Source organism: Lissotriton vulgaris, chromosome 11, assembly GCF_964263255.1.
Source record: "Lissotriton vulgaris chromosome 11, aLisVul1.2, whole genome shotgun sequence".
Taxonomy (NCBI): Eukaryota; Metazoa; Chordata; class Amphibia; order Caudata; family Salamandridae; genus Lissotriton; species Lissotriton vulgaris.
Window position 1 is genome coordinate 948,122,576 of NC_141699.1, and position 17,088 is coordinate 948,139,663.

The 17,088-nt window shown below is 42.6% G+C and overlaps 1 protein-coding gene across 7 annotated transcripts in view; it reads left to right on the forward strand.

The window, feature by feature from the left end:
- The window catches only part of LOC147683727 (von Willebrand factor A domain-containing protein 5A-like), a 326,679-nt gene that overhangs the window by 246,520 nt on the left and 63,071 nt on the right, over positions 1-17,088 (forward strand). For all 7 annotated transcript variants that reach the window (XM_086944103.1, XM_086944100.1, XM_086944105.1 and 4 more), the window contains one exon: positions 16,269-16,325. In XM_086944103.1, the coding sequence (XP_086800229.1) occupies positions 16,269-16,325 (57 nt within the window). The remainder of the gene's footprint in view (positions 1-16,268; positions 16,326-17,088) is intronic.

A 17,088-nucleotide genomic window follows, 5' to 3' on the forward strand; every position in this document is an offset into this window, starting at 1 on the left:
GAAGTGTCTAAGAAAGACTAAAAATTTGATGAATCAATCGGTTAATATGGAAGATCTAATAATGAACAAACTTTGTGCTAAAATCGAGGAGATGTTTATTTCCCTCTTAGAACCTGCTCTGGTATCCACCGCTAAGGATATTATAGACACTTTAAAAACCTGTGTTGCAGGACTACTTAAGAGATGTGAGACTATTGACGCCTTTATACAAGAGTATCGTAGGGTGCCTGTGACAGGGACACCCCCTCTGATATTACATCCAAATAATGTGGGGCACAATGTGAGCAAGGGCCCAATTGCTACTACAAGTAACACACAACTTAGTGCTGATTTATCTCCTACCACCGTTATTTCGGAGATAAATCCTAGGCCCCCCGTTTGTTTGGCTAATCCCTTAGCAAAGGTAAAATTACAAAAACCTGCCCAAACTGCTCAGTCTACTAACAAATCGGCCTATGTCCAATGTCAAACCAAGTTAAATCTCCCTCCCAACGCAGCCCCTCCAGTGGCAGTATTAACAGGGGTTCCACCACTGGGGTTGGATATCAGGGAGAGCACCCAGGAACTCATGGAAAAATCTAAAAAGTGGTGCAGACAGTATTCTAGTGGGGGCACAGATATATCTAACAGTATCAACATAGCGAGAAGAGTAGAATGGGTCAGACCATCTCATAAGAATTTGGAAGGGGATTACATTGTCTTAAATTTTGACAAATACAATGCTGCGGACTCTCTATTTTGGGATGGTTCCGACCTACAAAACTCCGGTATTTGGCCACTTTCTCTGGGGTATTTTTATCCCCCTCCTACCAAAAAGCCACGGTACCCTGTTGCTCATACAAGGACATTGTCTACTCACCATCAGAAGGTTTCCCCCCCAAACACAAAGTACATGAGGGGTACGGAATGCACCCTTGATGTCTGATAGACAAATTGACTCAGGTTTGTCGTTGGTTAACCGTTTTAACCCATTAATGACATTGGAGGAGAACGACTGACTAAAAGACAACACAGGGCCAGATATACAGGTTCAGGGCTCCACTTGTAAGATCATGAGCTGGAATGTTGCTGGTATTAAGGCAAAAACTGGAAACGAAAAGTGGGTAAACATGTTAAAAACCTGTGATATAATAGCCCTCCAAGAGACATGGGACCCCATAAACAGCTTTTCCCTGGATGGCTAAAGTCATTTCTGTATACCAGCAACACGTAGTAAGGCAGGTAGAGACAAGGGGGTTTAATCAGCCTATTTAAATTAGATCTGAAGGGCTCCTTAATACAATGTGACTCAGGATCCCAAAACTGTTTAATAGTGGAACTGTCATGTCCTGACACTCCTAATATTTTATTTATGAACTTTTATAACTCATGTGCCAATGATAACACTAATCATAATTTGGGCTTAGTGGAGACATTTCTGTCAGTTTATAGTATAACTGCAAATGCTTTCGAGATCATATTTATGGGGGACTTTAATATTCACCCCGCGACCAACTCTGTGCCAATACAGTTGATGAGGGCCCCCTATACTCGGTTCCCATACATCTTGAACACTCAAAGCAGGGGGAGGTACTCGAAAAATTTCTTGGCCTCCTGGAACCTTTATGAGTCAGGTTGCGGGGAAGGTGGACCTAGGGCCCCACGTTTAAAGGGATAGACGCGGGTACAATTATTGATTATATTTTCTTGACTTCTTTTATTTTATCTAAGGTTTTAAGGTAGAAGACTGAGGTATTTGTTTTTAGTGATCACAATCCTGTTATAATAGAGATGGTGTCAGGGGACCTTTTTGGTTTTAAGATTGTATCACATAAGGGCGGGAAGGAAGTGATACTAAAAGATCAGGGACGAAGACTAAAATGGTCCAAAGTGGTTCCTGAAACCTTCATGCAGGATGTTTTATCCAGGGTTGAACCTGAGGTAGATATATGCTTAAATAACGAATCCCTGGGTTCTCAAGTGGTTGATGCCTTTGATACTATATGCATACAAATAAATCATAGTCTATTGGCCGGAAAAAAGCAGATTAGGCACTTAGGCAAAAAATGGTTTAATATAAGCTGCTCAAAGGCACACTCTGCCCTACTTAAGGCCCTGAAGGCCGGCCCTAAAGATAGGGCACAAATAGCAAGTACAAGGACAGCATACAAACAAGCTATACAAGCAAGGAAACATGAGCTGAAAGAGGAGGCTTGGACTCAACTTTTAGCTCCTGAGGTTCTGAGAGACAGTGGGAAATTTTGGGCAACCATAAATCAACCACTGTTCTCGAACGACGAGAACTCGCCCTCAAGTCTAACATAGCAGACGATGATTGGATAGCTCACTTAGAAAAAATATACTGTTCCCCAGGTATTGAGAATTCCATAATTATCAGCCTCCCTGGAAAAGTGGTTTCTCCTGTGCTCTTCGAGGCCATAGAAGTGGAAAAGGCGATAGAGCAGACGTTAAAGAACAAGGCACATGGCCCTGACGGGGTCCCCGCTGACATGTTTAAATATGCCCCGAAACTTTGGTCAAAAATTTTGTGTACCGTGTTCAATGCTTTGGACCCAAATAACATCCCAGTATCATGGAAGAAATCAACCATTATCCCGGTTTTTTAAAAGGGGGATAGGCAGTACCCCTCATGTTATAGGCCTATCTCCCTGATAGACTCCTCAGTCAAAATACTGGGTCGTGTTATCCTGCATAAACTAAAGGTGTGGCTGGACGATATAGGGGTCTTGTCGAATGTACAATACCGCTTTAGAGCCAAAAGGAGTACTTTAGACCAATGCCTTAATCTTCAACTTTTAATTGATAAAAACACTAAAGCTAAGGAGGGGTTGATGTACCTGGGGTTCATGGACCTCTCCTCGGCATTTGACCTAGTGAATAGGTTAAAGTTATGGCAAATTTTATTAAATATGGGATTTGACCAGGCCCTAGTTAACCTTTTAGCTGACTTGCATTCTGGCCTTCTAGCTTCTATAAGGGGTACTTCTGAGGGACGCTGTACCAGTTATTTTAACTCAGAGAGGGGGGTCAGACCAGGGTGCATCCTGGCCCCCCTTCTCTTTACATTATATATTAACGCCTTGGAGCCCGCACTGAGGGAGGCGTCACTGGATATTCCGCGTATAGGGGATATGGTCATACCGGTCCTCTTGTACGCAGATGACGCTGTTCTCCTGGCCTGTACGGGGGTAGGACTTCAAAGGTTGTTAGATGCTTTTGGGAGCTTTATAAGGAGTTTGGACTTAAAAATTAATGCCAAAAAATCCCAAGTTATGATTACGGGGATGTGCAGTAGGAAAAATAAAGCTTTCTTCTGCTGTGGAGAAGAAGTCAGTAGAGTGCCTACATTTCCCTATCTGGGAGTCCTTTTTGACGACAGAGGGAATTGGGGCCCGCAACAAAAAAATAGAAATATTGCATTTGCAAGAACAACCTCTGCACTTCTGGGATTTACTAACAAATTAGGGGCTAGACCAATAGAAGCAATAATGAAGGTGTATAAAGCCAAATGTCTTGCGGTTGCCACCTATGGTAGCTCAATATGGGGTTACTGCCCCCAAGACAGAATTCAGGTGATTGAAAACAAATTCCTGAGATCAGTTCTAACAGTGCCGCAGTCCACTCCTACTTACACTATCCATACTGAGCTGGGAGTGAGGTACGTTTCTGATATAATAAAAATAGCCCCCCTAATCTGTTGGATGAAAACCTGGCTAAATCAGAAAATTTCCCTGAACCACATTGTCCTGAAAGATTGTCTTCTGCTGGAAAAAGTTAGCAAAATCCCTTGGCTGACATATATTAAAACTAGTCTTCATAAAATAGGGCGACCCGAGCTTTTCTCCTCCCCTGAGTTTATAACATCTAAGGACATCTTACAAACTAAGAATGCTATGTCGCAGTTGTTGTCACTAGAGAGAGAGGAGGTAGAATTAAGGAAACCAACTGTTGGAGCTAATTTTATCTTAGTTAATTCACCTGGACCCGAATTCTATCTCACCTTGGTGAACCGCCCCTATCATAGGCACCTTTTAACTCGCTTTCGTTTTAATTTGATTCATCTGAATTTAGGCTGCTTTCCCAAATGGTGTAACCTGGAAATGGCTAACCCATGTAACTGTGACAACTTTTCCACACAGGACACAATACACTTTTGAATGTTCTGTGGATATTATGCGGATATCAGGAAGAAGTTCCTGTTTCCTATATTGAGGGAGGCAGGGTTTCTACAAGTAAAGCCAGCTCTCCTGTACCTACAATTATTAAATACCCACCGCATAATTTTCCATGTTGCTAGCTTTCTAGTAGCCACTGTCCGGATCAGGAACAAGATAAATTGTGTCCCAATGAACTTGGTTGATTCCAACTAGAACAAACTTATTTTAGACTATGACAGTGATGTAGTAATGAAAGTGAAAATAGTAGATTGCCATTTTATTCCAATTTTATCAATTTTAATGGACATATATTTGTTATATTTTTGTATAACATTGTTGTATATATTGTGTAATATACTTGTAATTGTACCAAAGTCTTTTTATGATATTGATTTATCGAAAAAAGTATTTGACTGACTGACTGACTGACTGACTGCTGTCCTGATTAGCAGGATACCAGTCAGACTTGCCAAAAACAGCGTCACATCCAGCAAAACGTGCAGGTAACCATAAGAAGCAGATCCTACTTTCCCACACAATCTCCCACCAAGCGTAAGGAGATGAGACTAACCTTGCCCAGTTGAGTCTTCATTTTGTAAGTGAAATTATCTGGAGAGTCCATCTGCATTGGCATTGGAAATGGACCATCTCATAAGTTTTGGGTTTTCGCCCTTCATCTGTTTTAGCCATAAGAGGGGCTTGTGGTCAGTCTGAACAATGAAGTGAGTGCCAAACAGGTATGGACTCAACCTCTTCAGGGCCCAGACCACAGGAAAGGCTTCCCTCTCTATAGCTGACCAACATTTCTCTCTGGGGGTCAACCTTCTGCTAATAAAAGCTACTGGTTGATCCTGGCCCTCAGCATTAATTTGTGACACCACAGCCCCTACCCCCAACTCAGATGCAGCTGTTTTGACAAATAATTGCACGGAGTAGTCAGGACTCTGCAGAATAAGAGCAGTGAACATGGACTGTTTGAGATCATCAAATGACTTCTAACAGCTAACTGCCCACTATACTTTCTTGGTCATTTTCTTGGAGGTGAGATCATTCAAGGAAGTCCCTATGGACCCATATCCTTTTACAAACCTCCTGTAATACCCAGTCAGGCCCAAGAAAGCTCTGACCTGAGTCTGGGTAGTTGGAGCAACCCAGTCCATTATGGTCTGGATTTTTCTCTGAAGAGGTTGAACCTGGCCTCCACCCACAAGGTAGTCCAGGTACACAACCTTGCTCTGCCATATCTGACACTTAGTATCCATGATAGTGAGGCCTGCTTTCTGGAGAGCCTCTAAAACATTCTTTGGTGAACCAGGTGATCCTCCCAGGCGGAGCTAACAATAGCTATATCATGGCTGGGGCATTCTTCAAACCAAAGGGCATCGCAATGAATTGATAATGCCCACTAGGGGTTGAGAATGCTGTTTTTGTTTGGCATCCTCAGCTAGTCTGCCAAAAGCTAGAAGTTAGGTCAAATGTGCTTAAGAACTTGGCTGAGGCCAAAGTGTCAATAAGCTCACCTCTCCTAGGAATTGGATGAATGCAAAAACCACAGTTGATGGACACAATGCAGAACAATGTCATACATTCACCCAGTACAGAGATCTGGGCCTAAATCCATCGTTTTTTTGCACTCCACACCACCCCAGTTCAGACATGGCCATATGCAAATCAGTCTGACACTGTGCCTCGTGGGAACAGTCCAGCCCGAACTGCCAAGCCATGCCTTCCCTGGACCGGAAACAGGCTTCCGAGAACCGGTTTCTGGCATTCCAGCCGTCTTCAGCCCGGCTTGCTTGAATCCAGTGGTGTGGAGAGCATGGGACTCACGTCTGAGCATACCCATCCCACTCGGGTGACAAATGCAAAAACCACAGTTGATGGACAGAATGCATAACAATGTCATACATTCACCCCAGTACAGAGATCTAGGCCTAAATCCATCGTTTTTTGCACTCCACACCTCCCCAGTTCAGACATGGCCATATGCAAATCAGTCTGACCCTGTGCCTCATGGGAACAGTCCAGTCCGAACTGCCAAGCCATGCCTTCCCTGAACCGGAAACAAGCTTCCGAGAACCATTTTCTGGCATTCCAGCCGTCTTCAGCCCGGCTTGCTTGAATCCAGTGGTGTGGAGAGCATGGGACTCACGTCTGAGCATACCCATCCTACTCGGGGTGACAAATGCAAAAACCACAGTTGATGGACAGAATGCAGAACAATGTCATACATTCACCCCAGTACAGAGATCTGGGCCTAAATCCATCGTTTTTTTGCAGTCCACACCACCCCAGTTCAGACATGGCCATATGCAAATCAACCTGACCCTGTGCCTCATGGGAACAATTCAGCCCGAACTGCCAAGCCATGCCTTCCCTGTACCGGACACTTGTCACCCCGAGTGGGATGGATATGCTCAGACGTGAGCTGGCTATGTTATTAAAACCTCCAAATCTGATAAATCTGGAAGGTGGCTGATAGCTACCTTAGACTGTGGGGCTGCAGAGTTAGCTTGTTCTGTTTTTTTGGGCCTAATATTGATGATCCCTCCCATCTATCTAACTTGGAATGGAACTTAATGGAGGTCACGGCTCCTAGTGTAATGGGCTGGGGGACTTTAATGTTTTACTGGACCCTGTACAGGATAGAACCAACAAAGGTCGCTATGACAGTACTCCTCGGGTGCGTTGGACGTTAAACAATATGCTGCTTGAACTGGGTCTGTTAGATGTATGGAGATATACGATGGGATCCAGTCAGGGCTTCACTTTTCATAGTAAAAAGCATGGGCACTTATAAAGGTTGGACTAACTTTTTGTAGATAGGACTATCATTGAAGAAATAACTTCTATAAACATTCTCCCAGGCCACAACTTAGACCATGCTTCCGATGAGTCTCTACCTAGTTGGGGATTGTAGATCTCCTAGATCAAGATGGACTTTAAGGAGAGCCATTCTTGCTGATCCTGAGACTGGGTAGATTTTAAAGCGGGCATGCAGGGTGTTCTTTAAGGACAACCTTGGCTCTGCCTGCCTGGATGTTATGTGGGACACGTTCAAGGCTTATCTCAGAGGGGAACTACAAAGTCTGTCCTCTGCTCAAAAAAAGGTTGAACTTTTAAGCTTAAAGGCTTTAGAGGATAACGTAGGCTCATTAGAGGGTGATTTGCTTCAAGCTAGAACGAGCCCCCTCCGTAGTTCAGGCAAGGTTGCAGAAGCAACTTGAAGATTTGAAGATGCAAGGCTAAAATACAAGGTCTATTTGGATCAAAAATGCAGAGCTCAGTGGAATGCCAGGTCTATGCAGATATTTGAATTTGGGGAAAAAGCTGGTGCTTTATTGGGCTGGAAGGCTCGGGCAGACCGGTCTTGGAATTGTGTTAATAAATTGGTTGTTAATTATAGAGGGGATACTTCAGGGAAGCAGGAGGATATGCATGCCTGCTTAGTGTCTCTATTTTCTAGTTTATATGAGGAAGACATCTCTCCCAATTTAGGGCCTGATTACGATTGCCGTTTTCCCGCATGCTTCCGCCGGCCCGGAGGATGCGGGAAAACCGCTGCGGACTGAAAAAGACCCCCCCGCTAGATTAGGATGGCTGGGGGATCGGTTTTCAGGCCGCAGCTTTTCCGCCGCGGTCGCCTTCCGACCGCGGCGGGAAAGCTTTAACATGGCTGGCGGTGTCTGTCAGACACCGCCAGCCATATTATGATGTCTGCGGAAAGATGCCTTTACACGGCGGCATTTCCGCCATGTAAAGGCATACGGATTCGTGTTTGGGGGCCCGTTGCGGGCCCCCAGGGGTGAAGGGGGGGGGTGGGGGGTGCACATGGGGGGTACCTATGGTACCCCCCTGCATTTGCCTGCACAAAGCGGCAGGCACCGCGAGGTGCCTGCCGCTTTGTGCATGCAAATGCACAACTCACATTTTTATCATTGCGGCGGGTGCTGCTTCAAGCAGCACCCGCCGCAATGATAAAAATACAGGATGTGACCGCCAGGGTGGCGGTCACATCCTAATTTGCACGGAGGGACCGCCGCTGCCCCTGCGGACGGTCCCTCCTACTCGATGGTGGCGGATGGACTCAGGTCCGTCCGCCATCATAATCGACCCTTTAGAGTGTATTAAGGCCTGGTTGAGGAAGCTGTAGCTACCCAGTTTATCAGATATGAGTGATAAGGCGCTTAATGCTCCAATAACTAAGGAGGTGATTCGCTTGAGTATAATTATAAGTAGGAACTGTAAAGCCGAAGGTACTGATGCTCTACTGAAAGAAGTGTATAATCTTTTAATAGAGGAGTTGATACCATTCTTGGAAGCTTTGTTTAATTCAATCTATAGGCATGGTGAACAGGTCCATAAGTCCTGGAAAGAGGCCACAATAGTCCTCATTTTGAAACCTTCCAAGGATCCTACTAGAGCGGATTCCTATCGGCCAATCTCCCTGCTTTATGCGGACTATAAGATCTTTATGAGTATTAAAGCGGGGAGATTGGCTAAGCTTGCCCCTCAGCTTATACACTTAGATCAGAAGGTTTTTTTTCACTAAGAGCTATATACCGGAGCCGACCCAACAGTTAATTGGCACTATAGATCTTGCCATGGAACGATCTGCTCCTCTGGCTATAGTAAAGTTGGATGTTGCTAAGGCGTTCAAATGAGTATGTTGGGTTTTCCTTTAGGAGGATTTGAGCACAATGAGATTTGGCCCTAAATTTCTTTATGCCCTTAAGGTGGTCTACGCAGGAGCTTCAGCTAGGATTATTTTCAATGGTACATTAACCACCAGCTTTAATATACTAAGAGGGACACAGCAGGGCTGCCCTCTATCTCCTCTTCTTTTTGTTATTTACATAGAGCCTCTTACTCAACAGCCTACAGCTGTAAAGGTGCTCTTTAGGCCGACCACCTATTAATTTACACGGCTAATCCTCTGATTTTGATTCCGAGGGTGGATCAATTATTGGCGGAATTTGGCTCCTCTCTGGTTACTTAGTAAACACTGCTAAATCTGAGGTTATGAGTGGGAACTTCACAGAGTAGGAGGGGAGAGTGAGTTCTAATTTTAGGTATTTGGGCATTACAGTAGTGAGTGATATAGATGAAATTCTGCAGCTTAATTTGTTAGGGGTCGCTAAAGAAATTGATTGCCTATTAAGTAGCTGGAAAACTCTCCCGCTGACAATTTTTGGGCGTGTTGATTTAATAAAAAGTTGTCATTCTTCCTAAATTGACCTATCTTTTTAATGCTATCCCTCTTGGGTTTCCCAAACAAGGTATTGACAAAATTCAGGGGAAGGTTGTGAGCTTTATTTGGGCTCCTAAAGGAGCTAGGTTGTCTTGGAAAAACCTCAGACGCAAGTTAATAAAGGGGGATTGGCCTTACCCGATTTTAACTGGTACTGTGTCTCTTTCCAGTTTAAAAATATTCAAATGCTCCTGGTAAAGGCAGATGATTCCACTGGGGGAAACTTTTGGGGGAGATGGTGAGGCATTGGAGTGGGGAGGTCTTCCTGTATCAGTTTGGGGCTCCCAGGTATTTTAAGAAAGTTTGATTAAAAGTATTAAGATCTGCCTTAAATATATGGTATATCGTCAGGAGGAGGTGGAGCATTGGTTAATATTCAAACTTAGCCCCAGTTTGGGACTCTCCCGGTTTCCCAGAATGTTTGAAGGATGCTGTAAGTATTCCACTTAGGAAGGCAACTTGTTCAGATCTCTTATTATCAGAGGGAGTGTATCCTTGGGAAGTACTAAAGTCTAAAACTGGTAATGAGCTGTCCAGATTTAAGTTTATCCAACTATCCTCTTGATTTATGACATCTAGAAAGGAGATCGGGTGAGTGTGAGTTGGAGTCTTCTCTTCAAGACATTAGACCTAAGAACAAAGGAGGTTGGAAGGTGGTATGAAAGACTCCTGGTGGCAGAGGAAAATATGCTAACGCCCCCCTATTCAGTGTGAAGTGGAACTCTTCTTATGGGAGATATTGATACAGTATGGGATAATTCTTTGAAGGCTCTGTACTCAATTGTCAAACCAGCTAACCACTTCTTCACTATTAATCGTCTTTATTGGAACCCACACAAAATATCCAAGTTTGCCCCTCAACCTCCCCTTAAGTTTGTACGGTGTGGTTGTGTAGGAGTGAATGATGTTTATATTTTTGCCGAATACTCGTGCCCGAGTGACTTTTGGGGCAGAATAGAACTTGCACGAAAAGGTATCTTTGATCGAGACATCAAATCGTACACAATGCTTATCCTCCTAGAAGAAGATTGAGTATTAACTAAGCTGTTAAATGGTCCCGCAGAAGGTTGCTCTTTTATTTAATTTTTATCACCAGAAGGGAAATCTGTTCGGAATGGAGGGACCCTTTGCCTCAGAGAGTGGAAGATTGGGTCAGGGCTGCTGCTAGGATCTGTCGGTTGGATCAGGGAACAGCAAAGAGCCCCACTTCAACTCTATAGACTGACTTCCTAATCTGGTGCAGCTCCTTGGGTATTGGTTATCTGTCCCAATGATTACACTGAGTCACTGGCAAAGGTGATGGTCAAGTTTGGAACTGGACCCCGGCAAAAGCAGTGACCGCTGGGCGGATAGTTAGATGGTGCTGTTTATTGATTATTATTGATGACACTCTTTGGTGATATGAGGGGGGAAAAAAGGATTCCAGTAATGATTAAATGGGTGTGCAAGGTAGTCAAAGGTTGAGAACCACTGACAAAGGGTGTTAATGAAGGTCTCTACAACCCACATCACTGTGTCATAAGACTAAACAGGAAACAAAATATTCACAATGCACTGGATATAGACAATATGAAAAACTGAAACTGCATTGTACTGATTGGTACCGGAAAGAGATGGTAGCACTGTGGAATTTTGGTGGCTGATTTTGGAAGAGATATCTCTGGTATCTGTTACTAAAGTGAAGCTGTATCCTTAGATGAATGTTTTCAATAATGTTTTAAGATACAAAACACTAGATCATTTTATTAGCAAATGGGTACAGAATGCAGTATCTAGAAGTAAAAAAGTTATTATAAGAAGGGGGATATGTCAGTTAGCTAACTTGATTATTAAAAGAATAAAGCTCACAATGGATAGGAGGATTTGTTTTGAAGCAAAAATAGAAATTACTTTACTTTTCTTTTTCAAGCAGTTTGGAGTAAATTCTTAGAGATGAACGGCTGACTTGAGGATGGTTTAAAGAATATTATTTGAGTATTTTAGCTTGGACAATTCATATTGATTTTATGTAGGTTGTTATTATTCTTGCATCAAACATAAGAGAGGTTTTTGTGCAGCTCTCACCATAAGCTCATGCATTTCATGTGGTGCTCTCAAATGTAATAATGGGAAAAAAGAAGGCAAGGTGAAATAAAAAAAATGTCTCCGATTTAAAAGTGTTCTGGATTTAACAGATAGCCACGCTAACAATTTCAACATCAGGGTAATATGAGGGCATCCTTGAGTATTCATCACCAGGTAGGCCACAATGCTCTAGGTAAATTAGAGGCGATGAGAAGGAAAAAAATAGCACTTTCTTAATCTAATCTAGTTTGAATCAAAATATAAATGGAATATGAAAATTAGCTGCATTGTAAGCAGTATCTTTTTTTAAATCCGAAGCTAGAGAAAGTGGATTTGGGCGACTCTGGTTAGATGGGAATCTAAGGACAAAGTGCCATTCATATAGACCACCAGATTACAATCTGTTTTGGGTGGGGAAGGTCGATGATTTATAGCCACCAAGAAAGTTCCCATCGGGAGGGAGAAAAACGGCTGTTAGAAACTTGGTCCTTGTAGGGTTAAGCTACATAAAACTGGTTGATGTCCATCTGCGCACTGTATGCAAGATAAAGGCTAAAGGGGATGATCTTGTTAAGCAGTCTGCTATCTTCCCAAACGAGAGAGAGCAAAAATCAACTTGTTATCATTCACATGATAGACAGAATATTGACCCAAACTCAAGCAAAAGTGATGCAAGGGGAGCAAGTAAAATTGAACAGAATCTGAGATAGGGCAAAATCCCGAAGGACACTGTAGGTGAGAGGTTTTTAATCTGAATAGAATAAGGATCTATTTGGTTTGTTTGGAAAGATGGACCTAATCCATTGAAGGAAACTAACCCTTAATCCGGCTTCTTTAGGTGTAGGAAAGAGGATGCGGTCATCAGTGGTATCAGACGCTGCAGAAACGTTTTATAATAATATCAACATTACCTGAATAAACAAGCTTTCTTGAATCATGTATTGTTGGGCACATTTTTATCGTATCACAGATGTGCATCTGTCCCAGGCATTGAATAAAGAGTTCTATTCGGTAAACTGTTGTAGCTGAAGTAGGATATCTTGTATCTACAAGTTTGCCCAGCTAGCAAAGTAAGGACATTAGGTGGAAATTGCTTGGGTCACCAGGATCTAATGTATGTTATCTAAGCAGTGCTTGTTCACTGTTGAAAGATATTCATAAGCGTTAACTTGTTGCATGTATGTCAATATTTTTTATTCTCTGGACAAATTAGGGGGCGGACAAATTAAGTGGCACAAAACCCTGTCATTGAAGAATTCTGTTCCAGCTGTATGGTTTGGCTTTCTATGCCTTCCTACCAGGGACTGTGCTCCATTCAGCCACAAATAAAAAAGGCTAAGAATGATAAAATGAAGTAAAAAACTTAAAGTGCCCAGCCACGTAGGCTCCGAACCAAAACCTAGCAGTCCTAAACCTTAGTCAATGTTTCTGCAGGAAGGGAAGGTGCACCCTTACCCAAACACGGCCAAGCCAAGTACATAAGGCCTGATGTACTGAAAGACTAATGGCAAAAATAGGTCGTAGCTTTCACCCCTACTTTTGTGACCAGCCTTTAATTTTGTGGTGCAACCTATGCACTAAAAAGCTCTGTTGCAAAATCTCATATCTCGGGAGGGGACAGGTTTACCTACCTAACAAATATTACTTATGCAGGTTGCTAGTTGCAACAGCCTGTTGTTGACTCAAACACAGGGATGGTGGCCTGCAAGGAACAACAGACCGCCACTCCTACATTTACAAATCGGCAACTTTAAAAAATACATTTAAAAAACAGCACCTGTTCCTTAAGGGAAGCAGTGCTGGTTTAAAAAAATAAGTTTCCCATTTCAGACCACAGCTTGCTCCTCATGAGGCTACCAACTCTATTGCTGAAGGGCAATGGGTTCCTAGTGAATTACTGCCCCCTGAGGTGTTGGGTAGTGTTCAGTGGTTTATGACTGGATTTTTAGTCGCAAACCATTGATACATCGCTAACCGATTTACAAAGCGGAAGAAACATTACTTTTTCAACCCTTCCTAATTGTAATTGGGTAAAGGGTGTAGAAACCATTTTAAGAGTCGGAAATACTTTTCGGGCTTACACAATAGGTTTTTAAATACAAAATAGACCTCTTGCAGTTGCAAACACTGAATATGCGAGGTGCAGGATTTGCAACCACAAAAGGTCTTTGTACATTGAGCTGAAAGACTTCATTTTGGTTTGATGAGATCAGGTCACTAGTGCTTTGCCACCATTCCCAGTGAGTCTTACATGGACATCTATAATTAAGGTTTAACATAGACAAGGCAGACACACACAGCGGTGTCTCTTGTTTGGTTACTTTTTGGCCTAGAAGGGTCAGGGGAAAAATGGCTGCGTCTGTGGCCTGACGCCACATTTCAGAAGCCAAGATGTGTCTTCTGCCATCTGAACCAGCAGCATAACTGCTATAATACACATTGATTACAAACTTCTGCCAAACACACACATCTCCTGTGCACAACCTCATCAGTCCCTTTCATATCTCTCTCATCACGCATATAAAACTCACACAACACACTATTTTTATCACCGTAGCTTGCATCATCTGTTCCCAGCATCATCCTTTTTGGGGCTCTGTTTATCCCTCAATCCTTTTACGGCAAATGACATCAGACAACACAACATATTTTCAACTTGTATAAAAGGCAACATCTTTTGCCTAAGGTGCTCCTTATTTGTTGCCATCATCCACTTATCCTAGAATGGGCAGGCCATGCTTCCCCAGGCACTCTCTTGAAACACAGCAAAAGACCTTCATGCAGGAATTCAATTCTTTCTAACCTACACCACTGATTCTTCCAAGAGGAGCTGGTGCACTTGCTGTCATAGCAGGACCATCAACAGCTGCAAGTGACTAACTTTACATAACTTTACATATTCACCCATATGCTCCAACCAAACATGTTCACCCATGCATCCATATGGAACTGCCCATAATAGTTCAAGCTGCTTTATATGCAGTTCCAAGATCTTCTGTTCTGGAAAACACTCTGCACAGCTCCAAGACTCAGTTCAGCGTAACGCCCTAAGCCAACATAATAAAAGCTACCTCCACTAAAAGCAAAGCTCTCTTCAAAGCTATGAAGCACTGTATTAATTCCATATCAAGCTACCCAACAGAACATTTCGTAGACTAGAATAGCATGATCAACAACCTCTTCAAGGTGTAGATTTAGAAAATCAGTAGTCATTCTTACTTTAACGCCCTGTTATGCACCAAAGTGGTCACACTTCACACTGGCCAGAAACAAACTCAAGATTCTTCAGGTCTCTGTAGGTCACTTCACCAATGAGGACATTGACCTCCGATAAAAGTGACTGCATGTCTCCTAATCTACTTTAAACTTTCTGCGGGTTTTGACATTATCAACCACCAAGTCCTGCTTAACACTTCCCAGAATGCTTTCAATTACATGATCTTGCAATGTTTTGCATCCTACCTTACTAATGTGTACATATTGCAGAATTGCCATTAAAGTCCCATTCCTTGCCTACAGGGGTGCAAGAAATGTCCTACGTATCATAATCCTAGACTATCCACTACCACCCTTAGATATTGTACCGTACAGGGCTTCACAAATCAAGTGACTGATAAAGTAAGACAGACTGGATCACTCCAACTGTCTCTACGTTCAAGATTTGTTGCATACCATTTAAGATTTTCAACTGTTACATGCCATTCGACCTTCCAGACAACCTCAGGATTGCCAGTGGTCAAAGCAATTATTTATTTATTTATTTATTTATACAAGATTTATAATGCGCATGGCCGCCACAGCAGGAAGGCGTCCCAGCGCAACCAGAGACCAGAGAGGAGCGGGCGGATACAGCAATCGTCCTTTGTTAGACGGTAGGGAACAACCATGTCTTTACAGACTTCCAAAACGTCAAAAGATTGGATATGACTTGGATGTTCGCTGAGAGGGAGTTCCAAAGTTTGGCCGCCAAAAGGCCAAACGAGTGGCCCCCAGCCCTAGCTTTTCTTACTCGAGGGACACAGACCAGCAACACAGGCAATAATGACTTTAAAGTGCAAAAAAGGGAGGTTCAGAACACAAAGCTTCTGAAATGCATCCACTATCTGGAATACTATTCTCCTACAAAGATATGTCAACTTCCTACTCTCCTCCACTCCCAGAAGGATTTGGACAACATATCTAAAAGGCACATCATGTGCACACAAGTAGTCGACTACTGCATCCTCACTTCTATGTAGGAAAAATGCCTCTGCCCCTTCACACACCTAACCTAATGCACAATCTCTTTACCGCTGTGTTTGCAGTCTCTAACTTCCCTTATATACAGTAATTTCTAATTGTTTCACCATATTTGTCACTAAAGCTTCTTGTATGTAATTACTGGTTTAGAAATCGTTTTATTAAGAATGAGAATGTCATTCAGGTTAATTTGATTCCTAATGTTTCTGGTATTCTCAAAATAAAGATTCAGAATTCCAGAGTTCAGCATGGCAGCACCAAAATGTTCAGTTTTGCCCTGTTCTTAAAACATCTATTCCTACACTACTCCAAAGTCATTGTTGACTAGAGTGGTAGATGTTGTTAACTCACCACCAATCTGGAGAGGCAAGATGACAATGATATAGAAAAAGGTAGGTGGGCGAGACACCTTGTGTAAAGAGCAGATGTTGCCCATTGATTTATAGATTTCATGTGTACAGAGGAGGGAGTATAGTGGGAGGGTATCATGAGATTAAACTATAAAGACCTTTTATCCGTCTGAATTTATATTTACTTGTGTCATGTTTTTTTTAAAGCTCCGATGATGATGAAAGGGGGAGGAATGAAGTGCAAGAAGTCTGCGAAGAGGTCAGGTAAGAACAGAGTTCCGCTCAAATTCATACCCACATTCCTCCTAGAAAGAAGCTTGTTAGGTATAAATAATTTGTTGTCCTAAGCATCAACAAAACCCAGGTGTGTTACAATATACATTTGCTATACAGTTAGCAGTATATTATAGCAGTGCACAAGACTAAACAAATGCCATTTTGTTCAAAAGTAAAAACCTTTGATTTATGTAGTCCCAATGTGGTAGTGACTTTCATATAATTTTGGCAGATCTGGAAAATTATTCCTAAATTGCATGTTTTTAAATTGTAGTGTGTCCTTACAATCAATGTAATCTCACAAATTTGCTCAGATTGTTTGCCACTTACCATTATATGAGCTAAACATCTATAACCTAATTTTGATTTCACAGAAGTACATTTGTCTGGGAAATACTACTTAGCATCATAACAGCTGGCTGCCAATATCAGACAGCTTGTAATACATTCTGTAATTAAACAACAGGGGGTGGTGATGGACAGAGTTTCTGAATTAAGCAGAATACTCTCACCCAGTCAAGAGATCAGGGCTTAATCCAACACCGTTTTTCAGCTCACTCCACCATCCCAGCTCAGAACATGGCTATATGCAAATTAGTCTGTCCCTGGCCCAGTGTATCATGGGAACAGGGCAAACCAAACTACCAAGCCAATTCTTTCACTGGGAAGGAAACAAGCTACCGGGGACCGGTTTCTGGCATTTCAGCCATCTTCAGCCCGGCTTGCTTGAATCCTGATGTTGCAATGATCT